The sequence below is a fragment of the Ochlerotatus camptorhynchus genome, unplaced genomic scaffold, assembly GCF_037179485.1.
Source record: "Ochlerotatus camptorhynchus isolate MF236.1 unplaced genomic scaffold, CSIRO-AGI_Acam_v1.1 ptg000262l, whole genome shotgun sequence".
Taxonomy (NCBI): Eukaryota; Metazoa; Arthropoda; class Insecta; order Diptera; family Culicidae; genus Ochlerotatus; species Ochlerotatus camptorhynchus.
In genome coordinates this window covers 360,756-379,703 of record NW_027040752.1, presented here as the reverse complement: position 1 = coordinate 379,703, position 18,948 = coordinate 360,756, and the positions used below count along the sequence as shown (strand labels likewise).

Sequence of the window (18,948 nt, the reverse complement as noted above, 5' to 3'; positions counted from 1 at the left end):
CGAACAACTCCTCACCGGGAAGCGATATGATTAAATTCAATCTTCTGAAAAATCTCCCAGATATCGCTAAAAGACGCTTGCTAGACTTATTCAATTCCTTACTAGAAAACAACATTATACCGCCTGAATGGAGACAGGTCAAAGTAATAGCCATTCGAAAACCTGGCAAACCAGCGTCTGATCATAACTCATACCGTCCGATTGCGATGCTTTCGTGCATTAGGAAATTGTTGGAGAAAATGATCCTTCGGAGACTCGATCACTGGGTCGAATCAAATAACTTGCTATCAAATACACAGTTTGGGTTCCGCAAGAGCAAAGGAACAAACGATTGTCTAGCGCTGCTTTCCACAGATATTCAACTGGCCTTTGCATACAAGGAGCAATTGGCTTCAGTATTCTTGGACATTAAGGGGGCTTTTGATTCAGTTTCCATTGAAATTCTGTCAGACAATCTGCACAGATGTGGACTTTCTGGAATTTTAAATAATTTCTTGTACAATTTGTTGTCAGAAAAGCAAATGAACTTTTCTCTTGGACAACTGACAACTTCCAGAATTAGTTACATGGGCCTGCCCCAAGGCTCATGTCTCAGCCCTCTTCTTTATAACTTTTATGTCAAAGATATCGACAACTGTTTGGCAGAACAATGCACGCTAAGACAACTTGCAGATGACGGTGTGGTTTCCGTAAGAGGTCCACATGCCGTGGACTTGCAAGGACCATTGCAAAGTTCCTTAGATAACTTGTCGTCTTGGGCTAGGAATCTAGGGATTGATTTCTCGTCGCAGAAAACTGAACTGGTAGTGTTTACTCGAAAGCGGTACCCAGCCCTCAATCATTGTCTTTCAAGTACCTTGGGGTCTGGTTTGATTCGAAGTGCACTTGGAATACCCATATTACGTATTTGAAGCAAAAATGTCAGCAGAGGATCAACTTTCTCCGTTCAATTTGCGGCACATGGTGGGGTGCTCATCCGGGAGAACTCATAACGCTTTATAAAACAACAATTCTCTCTGTTCTAGAGTACGGCTCTTTCTGCTTCCTCTCGGCAAGAAAATGTCACCTAATAAAATTGGAACGAATTCAATATCGTTGTCTGCGTATTGCTCTCGGCTGTATGCACTCAACGCATAACATGAGTCTCGAGGTTCTGGCAGGAGTAACACCCCTCCAGAACCGCTTCTGGGAGCTCTCTTTCAGGATACTAATCAAATGCGGAGTGACAAACACACTTATAATTGAAAATTTTGAAGAAATTCTTGGGCTGAACACACAATCTCGATTTATGAGAATCTACCACCACTACATATCATCAGATATGTGTCTTACTTGTAATACTCCAGACCGTGTTCACTTCACCAATCGCAGTTCCTCAATTGAATATGATCTGACCATGAAACAAGCAACTCATGGGATTCCCGATCAACTTCGACCTATTATTATCCCACGTATTTTTACTGAAAAGTACCAACAAGTCAATTGCATGAAAAGATATTTTACAGACGGGTCTCGCCTCAGTGGATCCACTGGCTTCGGGGTCTTCAATGAAAACTCTAGCGCCTTCCGCAAACTCCAGGAACCTTCTTCCGTTTTTGTTGCTGAGCTGGCAGCAATCAACTTCGCATTGGGGATGATTTTCAACATGCCCGCAGACCATTACTTCATCTTCACGGATAGTCTCAGTTCGATTGAGGCTATTCGGTCGATGAAACCAAGTAGACACTCATCTTATTTCCTTTCAAAGGTAAGGGAGCAGAAGAGTGTGCTGGTCGAAAGATCATATATGATTACCTTTGTATGGGTTCCCTCTCACATTTCTCAATCCCAGGCAATGAGAAGGTGGACTCTCTCGCAAAGGTGGGCGCGCAGGAAGGTGAATTTTATGACAGGCAAATTTCACACGATGAATTTTACCATTTAGTGCGTCAGAGTACCCTTTCGAGTTGGCAAACCGATTGGGACAATGGAAATCTTGGACGGTGGTTACATTCAATTATTCTTAATGTTTCTTCGAGAGCGTGGTTTAAAGGCTTGGGCTTAAGTCGTGACTTCATTCGCGTGATGAGTAGACTTATGTCCAACCACTACTCGCTAGATGCTCATCTCAATAGAATAAACCTCGTGGACAGCAACATCTGTCGGTGTGGAAACGGTTACGATGACATCTATAACGCAGTTTGGCAATGTACGGATAATAACGCCGCCAGATAGCGACTTTTGAATACCCTTGAGGCCCAAGGAAGAGACGTGTTGGGAACTCGCGATATCTGCTATATGCAGTCGGTTTATGTGTTTCTTCAAATGTCTAGTATAAGAATTTAATTCCTTTGTCTTTCGTCTCTCTTTATTAGTTTTTGTTTGTCTTGTCCCCCCGTCTCGATGAGTCTCATCGTCGCCCACTGGTCACCCACCATAGCCGGTCGAACTCCAGACGAAACTAGAACCGCACTACCATTCATACTGGCGACAACGCTCTGACGAGACAACGAAACCTTACCCTTAAGCTCCTCTCCTGATCCTATCCTTCGACAATGTACCTCTCTAACCTCGAGTAAGCCGCGAGTATTCGGCCCAACTCCTACTAGACATAGAATTAAGTGAATTTTGTTACAAACAAAGAACAATGAACTATCGGCTCCGTAAAGCTAACGCAATTGAGCCTTCCAAATAAACATACTAGTTAAAAAAAAGCATTGTACTAAGAAGTCATCATTATGAATGTTTAGTGGGTCTTCATTTTCTTCAGTGTCTTCATCCAATACGTTACGAGTGTCGGTAAGAATGCAGTTTGTCAACGTGTGGCCTTCACCAGTACCGTATTTAATGTCCTCACAGTTCCTACGTACAGAACCATATTTTATGGCAACACCGAACTGGTGAGCATTAGAGTGATGCAAAATTTGAAACTTTCGCTCCACAATACTTAAACGATTCCAAATCGGATCCTGTCTAACCTCTCAAAATTTGAACCCATTTTATGAGAAACTGAGATGGCACAAAACATTTGAAGTTTGTATGGGAATTACTAAGATTTTAGTTCATGTCTATCTGATAATTCACCATATCGGTCTGCTTCAAAAGCTTTCAACATTACTTGTAGGAAATTTTCCCAGCTACAACTTTGCTCAAGACCACTTTTTGATTAAATGCAAGGATCGAAAGTTATCAATGGTGCAATGCGCTGATGTCTTATGATCATACTCAATCAACTGCTCAGCAGGCAACATTGGTGTTTCTGGGGCGTTGAATAGGGCACAAAAATCATGGCTACTATGTCACACTGCAAAATACAGTGTTGCCTACAGAGCAGCTGCTTGATCATGTCATAAGTTTACCAATCTCTTAAATAAGATGCCGCGAGATGCCGCAAATAAGCTGGGTGTATCGTCTACAACCGTGCATCGAGCCAAAAAACGAGCCGGACTATCGACTTACAAGAAGGTAGTGACTCCAAATCGCGATGATAAACAAAATACGACGGCCAAAGCGCGATCCCGGAGGCTGTACACGACGATGCTGACGAAGTTTGACTGCGTGGTAATGGACGACGAAACCTACGTCAAAGCCGACTACAAGCAGCTTCCGGGACAGGAGTTTCATACGGCAAAAGGAAGGGGAAAGGTAGCAGATGTTTTCAAGCACATGAAACTGTCAAAGTTCGCAAAGAAATATCTGGTTTGGCAAGCCATCTGTACCTGTGGCTTGAAAAGCAGCATTTTCATAGCTTCCGGGACTGTCAACCAAGAAATTTACGTGAAAGAGTGTTTGAATAAACGTCTGCTGCCTTTCCTGAAGAAACACGGTTGTTCCGTACTGTTTTGGCCGGATTTGGCATCTTGCCATTACGGTAAAAAGGCCATGGAGTGGTACGCCGCCAACAACGTGCAGGTGGTTCCCAAGGACAAGAACCCTCCCAACACGCCAGAGCTCCGCCCAATTGAGAAATACTGGGCTATTGTCAAGCGGAACCTAAAGAAGACCAAAAAAAACTGCTAAGGGCGAGCAGCAGTTCAAGGCAAACTGGCTTTCTGCGGCGAAGAAGGTGGACAAGGTGGCTGTACAAAATCTGATGGCAGGGGTCAAGCGTAAGGCCCGGCAATTCGGATTTGGAAAAGCGGAAGCCTAACTGAATATTTTTCCTGAATTTTATACTAATTGAACTTGAAAAAGAAATTTAATTTGATTTTTTAAATAAACGATTTCACCGATTTACACGCGTTTTCCCTTGACCAAATTTTGACCGTATCACCCTTTAGGTTTAAAACTGAGTTTAAGCGTTAGACCCAAAAAAGGACCATAGAGCGATAATAGGATCCAGTGTTGATCGTTGAATCCACATCTATATGAGGGTTTCTGGAACTTCTACTCGTTCACTTTGACTTGAACCGTGGAAGAGGCGAGAGTGCGAGTAGTTGATACTTAAGTGTACTTAGTGTCGCGGTGTGTTTTTCAAGGTATGTGAAGTTTAAAATGTGAGAAGTCTAAAAGACTGAATTTAATGTTACATTTCTCGTTCCTTTCCGTTATCCTGTAGAGTTCAAACATTAGGTTAGAAGTTACGTGCGGTCAACTTTTTGTGTGTGTAAAGTGTATACAAAGGTAAGATGAATAAGGTCTTTTGTGTGGAGATTTTACTTAAATGTGTCGAACAGTCGTTCGACGGCTTTTTGTGCAGGATCGTTTTGTGCAGATTGGAGATTGCACCGCATCGCTTCTAGCGATACATGGCTTTGCTCGGCACACCGCACCCATCATAACATTTTGCGCTCTCTAGACCCCACGCTTCAGCGTCAAGGTTCCCAGTTTGGGAATAATCCGGAAGGAAGACATCGTTAACCTGTTCTCCGACAGAGCGTTGGTAAAATCCACCAGCATCCACCACGTGAACTAACGTGCTTCCGTGCATGACCGACGATCCCCTCGTCGACATCTGCGCCACCGGCAATCGGCGCTACTATCAGTATCAATTCGAGGATTCGATTGGGAATTTCCGCACCATACCAGTCCGGGGTGCAATGCGCAACACCAACACCGATCAATAGACCTCACTCCGACAAAGGGATGATTCTGTGCCGATACGGATAAAGCAGCGACGACATCGATGGTTCCGTGAGCGGACAATATGCATGAAAATCTCCTCACATACAAACACATGAGCTCGAAGCCAACTGCTAGAACCAGATCAGAAAACCGCACACACGATTAGGGAGAGCTAGCAAACAAACAAACATACGGAAAGGAACAAGCTATGAACAAACCTAGGTTAGGAAATCTAATACAGATACAATGATTTCCGTTATTTTCCCCTGAAATAAATGTTGTTTTTCCGTAAAATTTAAGCTTTCCATGTAATGTTAATTTTGGTTGACTACACCCAACCGGTGGATGTAAGATTCGCTTACAATTATGTGGGATTCATCATCAGAGGATGTAAGTGGAGACCGCATGAACCGAGGATGCGATATACATAGCTGCGGTCCGATGTAAGAAAATTGGAGACCGAAAAATGTGGAGTGATTAGTGAGTGAAATTAATTATGTGGAAAAAATAGAAAAAAGGTTGCCGACTGGACTCGAACCACAGACGTTGCGACTATCAGACCTGTGCTTTCTCCACTGCTCTCTCCATGCTTCTGAATATAGTTAGCCTTTAAGCAAACATGAAGCGCTCATTTTCTCGCATGCTCGACTTCGTATGCTTTTTCTGCTGGAGAGATTCGAGACAAGCGTGTGCGTCGTTCTACAATGTTCTACAATGTGCGTCGTTCTACAAGCTTACTGGTATAGTCGAAAGCGTAGAAAGAACACGAAATGAAAAAGACAAAAAACCATTACATCGCCTGTAAGGTCAACTTCTAACATTCGCTGCGATGTTCATGAACAGAGGATGATAGGAAACGGAACTAACATTCATTGTAATAGATTTTTGGTTTGCGTGTAGGTTTTTCACATTTGGCGTCACATGCGTGCTTTATATTATCGCAATGCCACGGATACACTTGGATGACAAACTATGAGCATGAGCATCATTTGTATAATAATTAAGAGCACTATACAGCAACTATACAACAACTATACAAGTGTGACCATGCACCCAACCGGGGGATGTAAGATTCGCTTACAATGATGTGTGATTCATCATCAGAGGATGTTAGTGGAGACCACATGAACCGAGGATGCGATATACCTAGCTGCGGTCCGATGTAAGAAAATTGGAGACCGAAAAATGTGGAGTGTATTAGTGAGTGAAATTAATTATGTCGAAAAAAATAGAAAAAAGGTTGCCAACTGGACTCGAACCACGGACGTTGCGATTATCAGACCTGTGCTTTTTCCACTGCTCTCTCCATGCTTCTAAATATGGATAGCCTAAAAGCAAACATGAAGCGCTCATTTTCTCGCATGCTCGACTTCGTATGCTTTTTTCTGCTGGAGAGATTCGAGACAAGTGTGTGCGTCGTTCTACAAGCTTACTAGTATAGTCGAAAGCGTAGAAAGAACACGAAATGAAAAAGACAAAAAACCATTACATCGCCTGTAAGGTCAACTTCTAACATTCGCTGCGATGTTCATGAACAGAGGATGATAGGAAACGGAACTAACATTCATTGTAATAGATTTTTGGTTTGCGTGTGGATGTGCTCATAATGTATTATGCAAATAATGCTCCTGTTCATAGTTTGTCAAGCAAGTGTATCCGTGGCATTTGATCGCCAACTAAGATAATGTACAAGCAGAGTGGGTAAAGTCATTTCAAATTAAGAATGGATCAGGCTTTTCATCAGGAATCCAGATGCCCTAACTCGTGCTTACAGCCCTGGCACTATCTTCCGCTCCAGTGCGCATGTGTTGTAGATATTTTCCCGCTGCTTGCCAAAAGATGTCGGTAGCATAGCAGATAAAAGCTTGCTATTTTATAGATCAAAGCCCTGCCCGGCAAGGCGTGTTGTTAGTTTCCATATTTTTTGCATAGCAAAAAGTGCAACTAGGTGGGATTTTCTTTTGAAACAGATCCGACAAAACGCATCTAAAATAGTAGAATATTTTTCTTTATTTATTGTTTCAGTTTTGATAGCATATGTAGAAGCACTTTTACAGTTGATGGTGATTTGTCAAATAAATACAGATTCTGTGTCCATGCTTAGCATCGATAAATCAAAGATCCAGTGTTTGATGATAGTCGAAGCGAGGGGGTTTGATTCCAGAACTCAATATTTAACCGAAACCGTTTTTACACCTACTGATATGTTGTGAAAGTTTTGTTTAGTTTTGCTTGTATTTTGCTGAATTGAGAGAAAATATTCGTAATTCGTATTCGCGCATGCAGTATCATTAAAGGTCATTTTGTTTTCCATATTATAGCTCGTTATACATTGATTTCACTTTGCTCTTTATTTTAATCCTATGTAGCGCTAGATGCTGAAGTATACAAATTTAATTCCCTTCCATTTTAAATTGTTGCTGTTGTAAGAGATTTGCCGTAGTCCGGGATTGCATTCAGTTTCATCGGTTCGTAGTACCGCGAGCGTCCCATGGTAGGATCTGAATAACCATAGTAAGATTGCTGCTGATGCTGCTGCGGTTGGTGTTCCATCAAACTTCCGTTTTGATTTTTGAACATGTCGATATTGTTGTTTTCGTGTGCTTTGCCATTGGAAAGTTTGCATTCCAGTTTGACTCCTGGCTGTTCTCCCGCGGAAGAAGATTGTTTCACCGTGGCGGACTGATGCTCGTTGCTACGGACTCCAACGTTGTTGTTGCTGTAGTAATCGTTCACACTTCCGTTGTTTGCAGTTGCTTCAGGTTCCTGTTTAAAAAAAAAGGGGTTAAATCGCGTTAAGTTCTGCCATTTGATGCAAATGTTTTGCCAAAAATTCCTCAGAAACCACTTTCATCCCCACGACTCCATCGCACCAAATAATCTTAATTGCTAATTGGAATCGCATGGAACCAATTTGTTAAATTGCACACACATTTTCGGGACGCCAACTTACAAGTACAGTTGAGTTGTTTGTTGCAACGATTTCGGCGGCACCCCCGAAAGTTTGGTCGTCCCTCTTTTATTGCATTCGAAATTAGTCGAAACTAGTGAGGGGTTCAGCTATGCAAGTGATGAATTGCCTAATTGCATGACGATTACCCGTTTCTGTTACTGGTTGTTGATTTCTACTCTTTTTTTGTGTTCATTCATGCTTGTGCCCTGGTGACTGAAATGTTCGGAACGACGAAGAATTTGTGACGGTTTATACTGTCAACCGGAAGGTAAAAATCAAATTAGCCAATGTTTCACCTTTTGATGACGCATTGAATTCGGAAGGGGACGTTAAAAGGAGGTAATCTAATTTAAAACTTTGAGGTTATGTGAATCCCGAGTGGTAAGGGTGGATTGATGGGATGAAGGAATTTCTTTTTTTGTAAAAGCATTGATAGGGTAAGTGGGGCCTCAAATAGCCTAGTCGGTAAAGGCACGGTATTACCATGCTGGGGCGGGTCGTTCGATTCCCTAGAGCGGAAATCTTTCAAGATGGAAAATTTATCGACTTCTCTGGGCCCTACTTGCCATACAATATATAATGCATTATTGGTTGGTTAGGAATCAGTTTTTGTTCATTGTTCTTTTTTTCTATATAGGCTTTCTGATCATATTCCCGTACTACTAAGCGTCTGTTTACAAATTACGTAACTCAGTGTATAAAAGTGTTACAATTTGTTATACTTTGTTGAACGGAAGCGAAGGGGTGCTTAGGTAGTGTTACGCGTACAATACAATTTTAGCCTCTCAACAACAGATGAAGCGTGATAAGCAAAACCCTGAAAATATCGGTCGGATCCTTGCAGATGTTGGGGAAACGTCATGATTGATGGATTTGATATAAAGGCAGAGTATGTGAATTCGAAGATTCAGTGTTTTCTGGATTTAACTTAGTACCAATCAACATGTAAATGAAGAATGGATGGCATATCTTTTGCATACGTCGAGGGTATCACATCTAAATTTCCATCCATGCTACATTGCCCCGAATGCCGTTACCTCGAATGCCCATTTTCCCGAATAAGATTCTGCCTTCTTTCGATTGCTGTTCGTTCTTTTCACATTCGGAGGGTGATGGCGATCGGTGAAGTGATATTAGGGGTAACGGAATTAGAAAAAAAAATGAAGCGACAAATATGTCGACATTATGGGAGTTCTGGGTCCTCCCCATTTCTGACTTGAATTTCAAGGTGATTTTGAGGAGAGCGATAAAGAATATATGGGATTTGCGAGGAAAACTTGAAGTTACACACTTAGAAATACCTAATCTTACACGTGACGGAATCCATCCTTGACATAAAGGATGAGACGTAAGCAAACATGTGATGCCAAGTTAAGTGCTCCGAGACTGAGAAGTTCGAAAGTACGTTTGATTGAGCTGAATTTCATGTCTATTATGACTCAATTTTATATCAAAATTGACGCTCTTATTTGTCAGTCTCAGAGCTCCTAAATTTACATAAATTTTTCTAAGTGTGTAGCTTTAAAGGGAATTCAAAGCAAATTTATACGGCCTTCGTATTATTTATTTATTTATTTATTTATTTATTTATTTATTTATTTATTTATTTATTTATTTATTTATTTATTTATTTATTTATTTATTTATTTATTTATTTATTTATTTATTTATTTATTTATTTATTTATTTATTTATTTATTTATTTATTTATTTATTTATTTATTTATTTATTTATTTATTTATTTATTTATTTATTTATTTATTTATTTATTTATTTATTTATTTATTTATTTATTTATTTATTTATTTATTTATTTATTTATTTATTTATTTATTTATTTATTTATTTATTTATTTATTTATTTATTTATTTATTTATTTATTTATTTATTTATTTATTTATTTATTTATTTATTTATTTATTTATTTATTTATTTATTTATTTATTTATTTATTTATTTATTTATTTATTTATTTATTTATTTATTTATTTATTTATTTATTTATTTATTTATTTATTTATTTATTTATTTATTTATTTATTTATTTATTTATTTATTTATTTATTTATTTATTTATTTATTTATTTATTTATTTATTTATTTATTTATTTATTTATTTATTTATTTATTTATTTATTTATTTATTTATTTATTTATTTATTTATTTATTTATTTATTTATTTATTTATTTATTTATTTATTTATTTATTTATTTATTTATTTATTTATTTATTTATTTATTTATTTATTTATTTATTTATTTATTTATTTATTTATTTATTTATTTATTTATTTATTTATTTATTTATTTATTTATTTATTTATTTATTTATTTATTTATTTATTTATTTATTTATTTATTTATTTATTTATTTATTTATTTATTTATTTATTTATTTATTTATTTATTTATTTATTTATTTATTTATTTATTTATTTATTTATTTATTTATTTATTTATTTATTTATTTATTTATTTATTTATTTATTTATTTATTTATTTATTTATTTATTTATTTATTTATTTATTTATTTATTTATTTATTTATTTATTTATTTATTTATTTATTTATTTATTTATTTATTTATTTATTTATTTATTTATTTATTTATTTATTTATTTATTTATTTATTTATTTATTTATTTATTTATTTATTTATTTATTTATTTATTTATTTATTTATTTATTTATTTATTTATTTATTTATTTATTTATTTATTTATTTATTTATTTATTTATTTATTTATTTATTTATTTATTTATTTATTTATTTATTTATTTATTTATTTATTTATTTATTTATTTATTTATTTATTTATTTATTTATTTATTTATTTATTTATTTATTTATTTATTTATTTATTTATTTATTTATTTATTTATTTATTTATTTATTTATTTATTTATTTATTTATTTATTTATTTATTTATTTATTTATTTATTTATTTATTTATTTATTTATTTATTTATTTATTTATTTATTTATTTATTTATTTATTTATTAATTTATTTATTTATTTATTTATTTATTTATTTATTTATTTATTTATTTATTTATTTATTTATTTATTTATTTATTTATTTATTTATTTATTTATTTATTTATTTATTTATTTATTTATTTATTTATTTATTTATTTATTTATTTATTTATTTATTTATTTATTTATTTATTTATTTATTTATTTATTTATTTATTTATTTATTTATTTATTTATTTATTTATTTATTTATTTATTTATTTATTTATTTATTTATTTATTTATTTATTTATTTATTTATTTATTTATTTATTTATTTATTTATTTATTTATTTATTTATTTATTTATTTATTTATTTATTTATTTATTTATTTATTTATTTATTTATTTATTTATTTATTTATTTATTTATTTATTTATTTATTTATTTATTTATTTATTTATTTATTAGGTCATCAAAATGCATTCATATAACACAGTTCCTAATATTTTTTTAAAAATAAACTGCGGAGCTCTAGGATCAGTTTCATGGATTTACCATTTCTCAGGATGTTCCAGAGGAAGGATTTAAGGATGTTCTGGAAGATGACGGTCTCATGCCCATCCAGGTCCATGTTTACGTCACCACCACAGTTACAAGAGATTAAAAAAAAACTGCTGAGCTCTAGAATCATTGGTTCATGGATGAACCAATTTTAACCGATGCTCCGAATCTTCCGAAGGACGGTTCCATAGCTATCCGGGTCCGTGTTTATGTCACGATCCCAAATTCTTTCTTATATTACAGTTCCACGTGTTTTCGAAAAAGCTGCGGAGCTCTAGGATCAGTTTCATGGATGGACCAGTGTCATCTTGTGTTCTCCCAAGTTGTTAGTTGCCCATCGGTGTACCCCCATGTTTGTCTTTTTCATCAGAGTGTCGCCTAGTTCGAGATCAAGAGCACATTGCTCTCCAAACCTTGTGTTCACAATCCCTACCCTGCCATCCATTTGTTACAATTTGTTACCCCTAACCTCGAGATAGCCGCGAGTAATCAGCCTCCGCTTTACTAACATTAGTTTTAAGTAATTTTGTTATCTAAACAATGAATATCGGCTCCGCAAAGCTACAGCAAATGAGCCTGGAAAAATAAACGAATTATTAAAAAAAATGGATGGACAACTTTTATGGATGTTTTGGATCTTCCGGAGGATTGGAGGCGAACCAGCCTAAGGCTGAAAGCCTCCTAAATAAAGCTAAATTAATTAATTAATCTTTCGGAGGATGGTCCTATAGTCATCCAGGTCCAGGTTTATGTCATGAACGAAAATTCTTTCTTATATCACAGTTCCTAATGCTCTAGGATCAGTTTCATGGATGAACCACTTTTATGGATGTTTCGGATCTTCCAGATGACGGTCTCATGGCCATCCGGGACCATGTTTATTTCACAACCCTAAATTATTGCTTATATCACAGTTACTAGTGTTGTCGAAAGAACCGCGGAGCTCTGGAATCAGTTTCATGGATGAATCACTTTTACGGATGTTCCGGATCTTTCGGGGGACCCAATTTGTTTGTCTTATATCACAGTTCCACGTGGTTTTGAAAAAAATCGCGGAGCTCTAGGATCAGCTTCATGGATTGACCACTTTTACAGATGTTTCGGATCTTCCTGAGCACGCTCCCATGACCATCCGGGTCCGTGTTTATGTCATGAACCCAAATTCTTTCTTATATCAAAGTTCCTAATGTTTTCGAAAAAACCGCGTGGATTGTCAAGTTTTACGGATGTTGCGAATCTTCCGAAGGACCGTTTCGTTGTCTCCAGGATATTCTGGCTAATTATTAACATTTGTGCCCATTTATCTAATTTATGGATCTTAGGCCACTTGCAAAACCCATAAATAGTCCTTTAAAAAATCGTGTAAAGACTCTTCATCCCGCCTCTCAAGGGGAAACAAACTGGTTGTCAACAAGCAAATAATAGCACCTGCGATACTCTACGCAGCTCCGGTGTGGGCATCATGTGCACCGACTCATAGGAACAAAACCCAAGCCGCTCAGAGTGCTGAGGATGATCCTTGATCATCTTTTCGACACAAGAATTTCCGATTTTCACCTAGAGGGGAATATTCTAAAATTAGATTTTTAAAATTGATGACATAAAGACTAGGTTTGTGCAGAAATGCAATACCGTGCGGGACCGAAATCCGTACAGCACCGAAATCCGTACACCCTGTTGAATTTGTTTATTTATATGCATCATAACAATGTAAATATTATACATGAATACATATTCATGTTCATTCATGCACTAGCTTGATGTTTACGTCAACAATTAAGCAGTATGTCATGCAATTAAAATAAGAAAAATAAAAACCTTATCACGTGTCGGGCATTTCTATCAATCGGTTGCGTTCTTAACGATTTTCTAAGAAAATCTCTCGGATTTACTTCCAGTTGTTAAGCGTATTTAAGTGATTTTTGCAAGTAGTTTCCTGAAGGTCGATCGGAAAGGTAAGTGTTCATCGTTTTATATCTCAATTCTAAGCAATGGATCATTCATATGGTATTTATTTATCAAAATTAGTACTGTACGGATTTCGATCCATATATAACAGCTGATTCTAAATCCGTACACTTGTGCATTCACAATGACGACTCCACTTTATCCAATGTTTTTCAGCAGATCATGGAAGCTAAATACACGCCAGAGGATTTGGAGAAGACTGTGGCAATGATGCGTGCGGGGAAATCTTACCGAGAAGCATCCAGGGATTTTGCCGTTCCATTTACCACCATAAGAGATGCCGTATTGAATCGCTACTCTCTTATTTTATTCGTATTGTAAATGTTAAATTATTAATATCTTTTAATGAAGAGCGTCAAGAACCAGCCGAAAAGGAAAACAGCGCAGCTCCTCTACACCAACACGCATATACAAATTACAGAGAGCAGACAGAAATGGGCAAGAGAGCATTCCCAACAGTAGCCACCAGCGAGGAATGGCCGGAAATATACATGAAAGTGAACGGGAGAAAATTGATAAAGAGAACGCAAAGAAACAAAGGATTGAGGAACGACAAAAGAAAAAGGTTGAGCGAGAGAGGAAGAGGGGGAAGAGGATGAAGAAGAGGGAAGAAAGCTGGAAGTAAGATAGCATTATAACTTGAAAAGGCAATGGCAACAATGGAGAAGAAGCAGAAGAAAGCTGCGGAAAAGAAGCAATGAAAGATCTGCATTTTTATAATTATTACTCTCTTGACGTTTCAAATTAAATTAAGTTTTAGTCGTTAACTTACGTTTATTTTATTTTTCATGCACAAAACGAAAAACTAATCTTTGATGTCAGTTCATTGTCTTTTTATGTTGGTTTCTAAGATGGTTGTAATTTTTTTTTTTCACATATCCGCCATTATAGGGCTACCATCTTAGGAACCGCTCCACCAACCCGCTGGCTTGATGCCAATGGGTTGGTGGAGCGTTTCCATTATCGGTGTATTAAAGATGTTTCGGCAGTCTTCTATTCAGTTTGCTATTATTGATTCGACAACATTGTCCAAGCTACACCGCCCAGTTTAGTCCCGGTTAATAATATTTGTAGCGTTGCGCTGGAGTACCCCCAGGTTCCAAAGTATGGCGAATTTTGCACGTTATCACATGTCAAATTTCAAAGACCTTGAAGTTGTGATCGCAGGTAAAAATATTTAACCCAAAGCACAGGTATAGAATAAAATTTGGAGGAAATGAATCCTTAAGCATGATATTAGTTAGCATAAAAATCCAGGGCAGTCACCTTCTTAAATAAAAAGAAATCAGTTACCTTTCCTTTGAATCGATTGGAGCATCAATTAATCTAACGCTGATATTACTAGCTAAAAAAAATAAAAGTAAAAAAATGAACTTGAACCTTTGACGAATGATTCTTATGTAAAATCGTACACTGAATCCAACAATATAAATATCAATTATTTTAACGCTAAATTAGAGGTAAGAGATTTTTCGTTCGATCAATTGAACATCAATTGTCAGTAAGATTAGTGGTATTGTTATTATTTAATAGTTTTTTTTTTAAGTTTTCCTTAGAAAAATTGAATTTCTGCTAATTTTTTAAGCAATATAAATAAAAATGTTTATTGTGGTTCTACCATCGCTCTCACGGAAAAAAAATGTTGTAATGATCGAAATTAAATTTTATCACGTTTAATTCGGCGTTAAAAAAATTAATATTACTTCATTACATGCATTTACATGCATGTACGGATTTTGATTCATGACTGTACGGATTTTGATTCATCCTCAACACAGTGTACGGATTTCGATTCAAAATTGTACGAATTTTGATTCAATCGTAGAACGCTGTACGGATTTTGATTCAAGAGATGTGAAATTTAAATACTTTTTTCTTATAATTAAAGGTAATTTTAAGACCTGGTGTTTGCAAATAATGGTAAAATAAAGATAAATCTATGGGTAAAAGATGTGATACAGAGCATAATGTGATAGCATTATTTAGTATTGACCGTTAATGATTCTCTCGTGCTTAGGTGTACGGATTTCGGTCCCGCACGGTACATCAGAACATGCTTTGATATGCAATTTTTATCTAGTAGGTTATGTGTATATGTGTGCACCGATCAAAATATTTACGGTGGCGGCGTGATATGTTATTTTCTGCCGGCGGCGGCAGCGTGGTGGCGTGGGTCAGCGTGAGCTTGTTTTTATTGATTTAGAAAAAAATACTTTCCAAACCAATAGTTTGAGTAAACTTTCCGATACTTTCCCGGGAAAAACATACTCTTTCTATGAGTGACCAACGTTTTCGCGAATTTGAGTAAGTTTAACTCAAATATGAGTAAGTTTTACTAGATTTTGAGTTGTTCTCATTGGCTGTGCATGCAGAATTTGTTTGGAAAGTATGGGGGATTTTTTTTAAATTACCGAACAGGTTTGGGCCGAAGAATTTTAAAACTCTTTAAGACGAATGTTTTATAGCTGAATTTGTTGCCTGTATCTCTTCTAACAAAAAAGATATACCCAAATATAGTAAAAAATATGAATAAATTCAAATTGATTTTATACGAGTTTATAAAATAACATACCTCCAATTTTGTCATATTATTGAGAATAACATACGCCCAATACAAATGCCGTAAAAGAACTTTTTTTTTGTTTGCCCCAACCAGAGATATTAACATTTGAAAAGTGCATATTTTTAGTATAAAAACATCAATAACTCTTGATCGGCGAAAGATATTGACAAACTTTGTGGAGCAAAAATTTGCGCCTTCTTAAGATCTAAAAGTTATTTGAAAACACATTTGCTGAGAAATTCGAGAAAAGAAAACTAGAGCAAAACAACTGTTTTTTTAAGAGCAACCCTAACTCAATTCAAGAATCTCTCTGAATCGGCCAATTTAAGAGATACAAAAAAAATATTTTCAACAAAGTTGCTTGAATTAGCTTAGCTATAACTTTGCCCAAGAAAGTTAGATTTTTGATTTGAATGATAATAAGAACCACCCTAGAATTCATTGTCATAAAAATGAGGGCCTAAGTATAAGGAACAACTTTGTAGAAGAGACTTTTAGTCTAAAGTTTCAATTTCAGGCTCAAAACATATCATTCCACCTAAATCTGCATTCTGGACCACTGTGCAATGTTGCCAGTCCGGCAATAGCAAAGTGAAGAGGTGTGACACGAACACTGGCGCGGTAACCATAGTACGGTGATAGAGGAAATGCTTGACCAAACCCGAGCGTCTGGTCACCATGGAGGTGCGGCTCAAAACGGCGTCTGTTCTCCATGTTAGGAGCGGCTGATCACCGTCCTAGTGCCAGCGTGGGAATCTAAACAGAGCTGTGCACGATGGTCCCCCGGCGAGACAAGGGGATGGAACAGGCCCAACAAGCCGCCCTGGAACAATCAGCACAGACCTACGCGACGAAATAAGGACTACGATTGGAAACTCGGAACATGGAACGGAAAATCGCTCGGCTTCCCGGGCTGCGATAGGTTAATCTATGACGAACTTCAACCACGCAACTTTGAAGTCGTAGCACTGCAGGAACTTTTCTGGACGGGACAAAAGGTATGGAAAAGTGGGCCAACAAGGGCCGTTTCTTGAACTACAGCATCATCAACGTACACTGTCCACACGAAGCGTTCTATGCGCAGCTGGAGCAGGTGTACGACGGCTGTTCGCAACGGGACGTCAAAATCGTCATTGGCGACATGAACGCTCAGGTGACCAACACACAGAAAACCAAATCGATTACGTTATAATCGACGGGAAATTCTTCTCCGACATTATCAACGTCCGCACGTACCGCAGAGCGAACATAGATTCGGACCACTACCTAGTTGCAGTATGCATGCGCTCACAACTCTCGACGGTGCATAACACCCGTCGAAGTCGAAAGCCGCGACCCAACATTGAGCAATTACGGAACGCCGGAGTTGCCCAGAACTACGCGCAGCAGCTGGAAATTACACTACCCACGGAAGAGCAGCTTGTCGCAGCTTCTCTTGAAGATGGCTGGAGGGATATCCATTCCGCCATAGGTAGAACTGCTGCAGCGGCACTAGGTAGTGCAATCCCGGACCGAAGAAATGACTGGTTTGACGGCGAATGCAAACTGTTAGTAGAGGAGAAGAATGCAGCACGGGCGAGAATGCTGCAACACCGACAAAACTCGGTTTTCCGAAGGAAGAAGACCAAGATCGCGAAGCGATGGAAATTCTGTACCGCGTAAACGACACACAGAAGTTCTACAAGAAGCTAAATAGTTCGCGCAAAGGCTACGTGCCGCAAGCCGATATGTGCAAGAACTTGGACGGTAACCTTCTCACGAACGAGTGTGAGGTGATTGAGAGGTGGAAGCAGTACTATGACGAGCACCTCAACGGGGATGCAGCAGAAAACGAAGGTGGTACGGCAACAGACCTTGGAGCATGCGCAGAGGACGACAGGCTACCGGCCCCTGATCTTCAAGAAGTTGAAGAGGAGATCGGTCGGCTGAAGAACAACAAAGCAACTGGTGTAGATCAACTACCAAGTGAGCTATTGAAATACGGTGGTGAAGCAATGGTTAGAGCGCTGCACTGGGTAATTGCCAAGATTTGGGAGGAGGAGATATTACCGGAGGAGTGGATGGAAGGTGTCGTATGCCCAATCTACAAAAAGGGCGACAAGTTGTATTGCTGCAACTACCGCGCGATTACACTGCTGAGCACCGCCTACAAGGTACTCTCCAATATTATATGCCGCCGCCTGTCATCATTTGCAAGAGAGTTTGTGGGGCAATACCAGGTGGGATTCATGGGTGCCCGCACGCTACCACGGACCAAATTTTTGCGATTCGGCAGGTTCTGCAGAAATGCCGCGAATACAACGTGCCCACACATCATTGGTTCATCGATTTAAAATCCGCATACGACACAATCAATCGATATCAGCTATGGCCGATTATGCACGAGTACGGATTTCCGGACAAACTGACGCGATTGGTCAAGGCGACGATGGATCGAGTGATGTGCGTTGTTCGAGTATCGGGGACACTCTCGAGTCCCTTTGAATCTCGAAGGGGCTACGGCAAGGTGATGGACTTTCATGTCTGCTATTCAACATCGCGTTAGAAGGTGTGATCAGAAGAGCAGCGATAAACACAAGTGGTACGATCTTCAGCAAGTCCATCCAGCTTTTATTCTTCGCCGATGAGATTGACATCATGGCACGGAACTTTGAGACGATGGCGGAAACGTACATCAGACTGCAGACTGAAGCTAGGCGGATTGGACTCGCCATCAACGCGTTCTAGGGAAGACAATGTTAGCCTCCCACTCCGAGTTCAGATTGACGGTGACGAAATCGAGGTGATCGATGAGTTCTTGTATTTGGGTTCACTGGTGACCGCCGAAAATGATACCAGCAGAGAAATTCAAAGACGCACTATGGCAGGGAATCGTGCCTATTTTGGACTC

General features: G+C 37.4%; 1 protein-coding gene across 2 annotated transcripts in view; it reads right to left on the bottom strand.

Annotated features, from left to right (window-relative positions):
- Positions 1–7,083: 7,083 nt before the first annotated feature.
- LOC135705234 (suppression of tumorigenicity 18 protein-like) overlaps positions 7,084–18,948 on the bottom strand; it is a 78,813-nt gene continuing 66,948 nt past the window's right edge. For both annotated transcript variants that reach the window (XM_065226844.1, XM_065226843.1), the window contains one exon: positions 7,084–7,809. In XM_065226844.1, the coding sequence (XP_065082916.1) occupies positions 7,453–7,809 (357 nt within the window). In that variant the 3' untranslated portion in view covers positions 7,084–7,452. The remainder of the gene's footprint in view (positions 7,810–18,948) is intronic.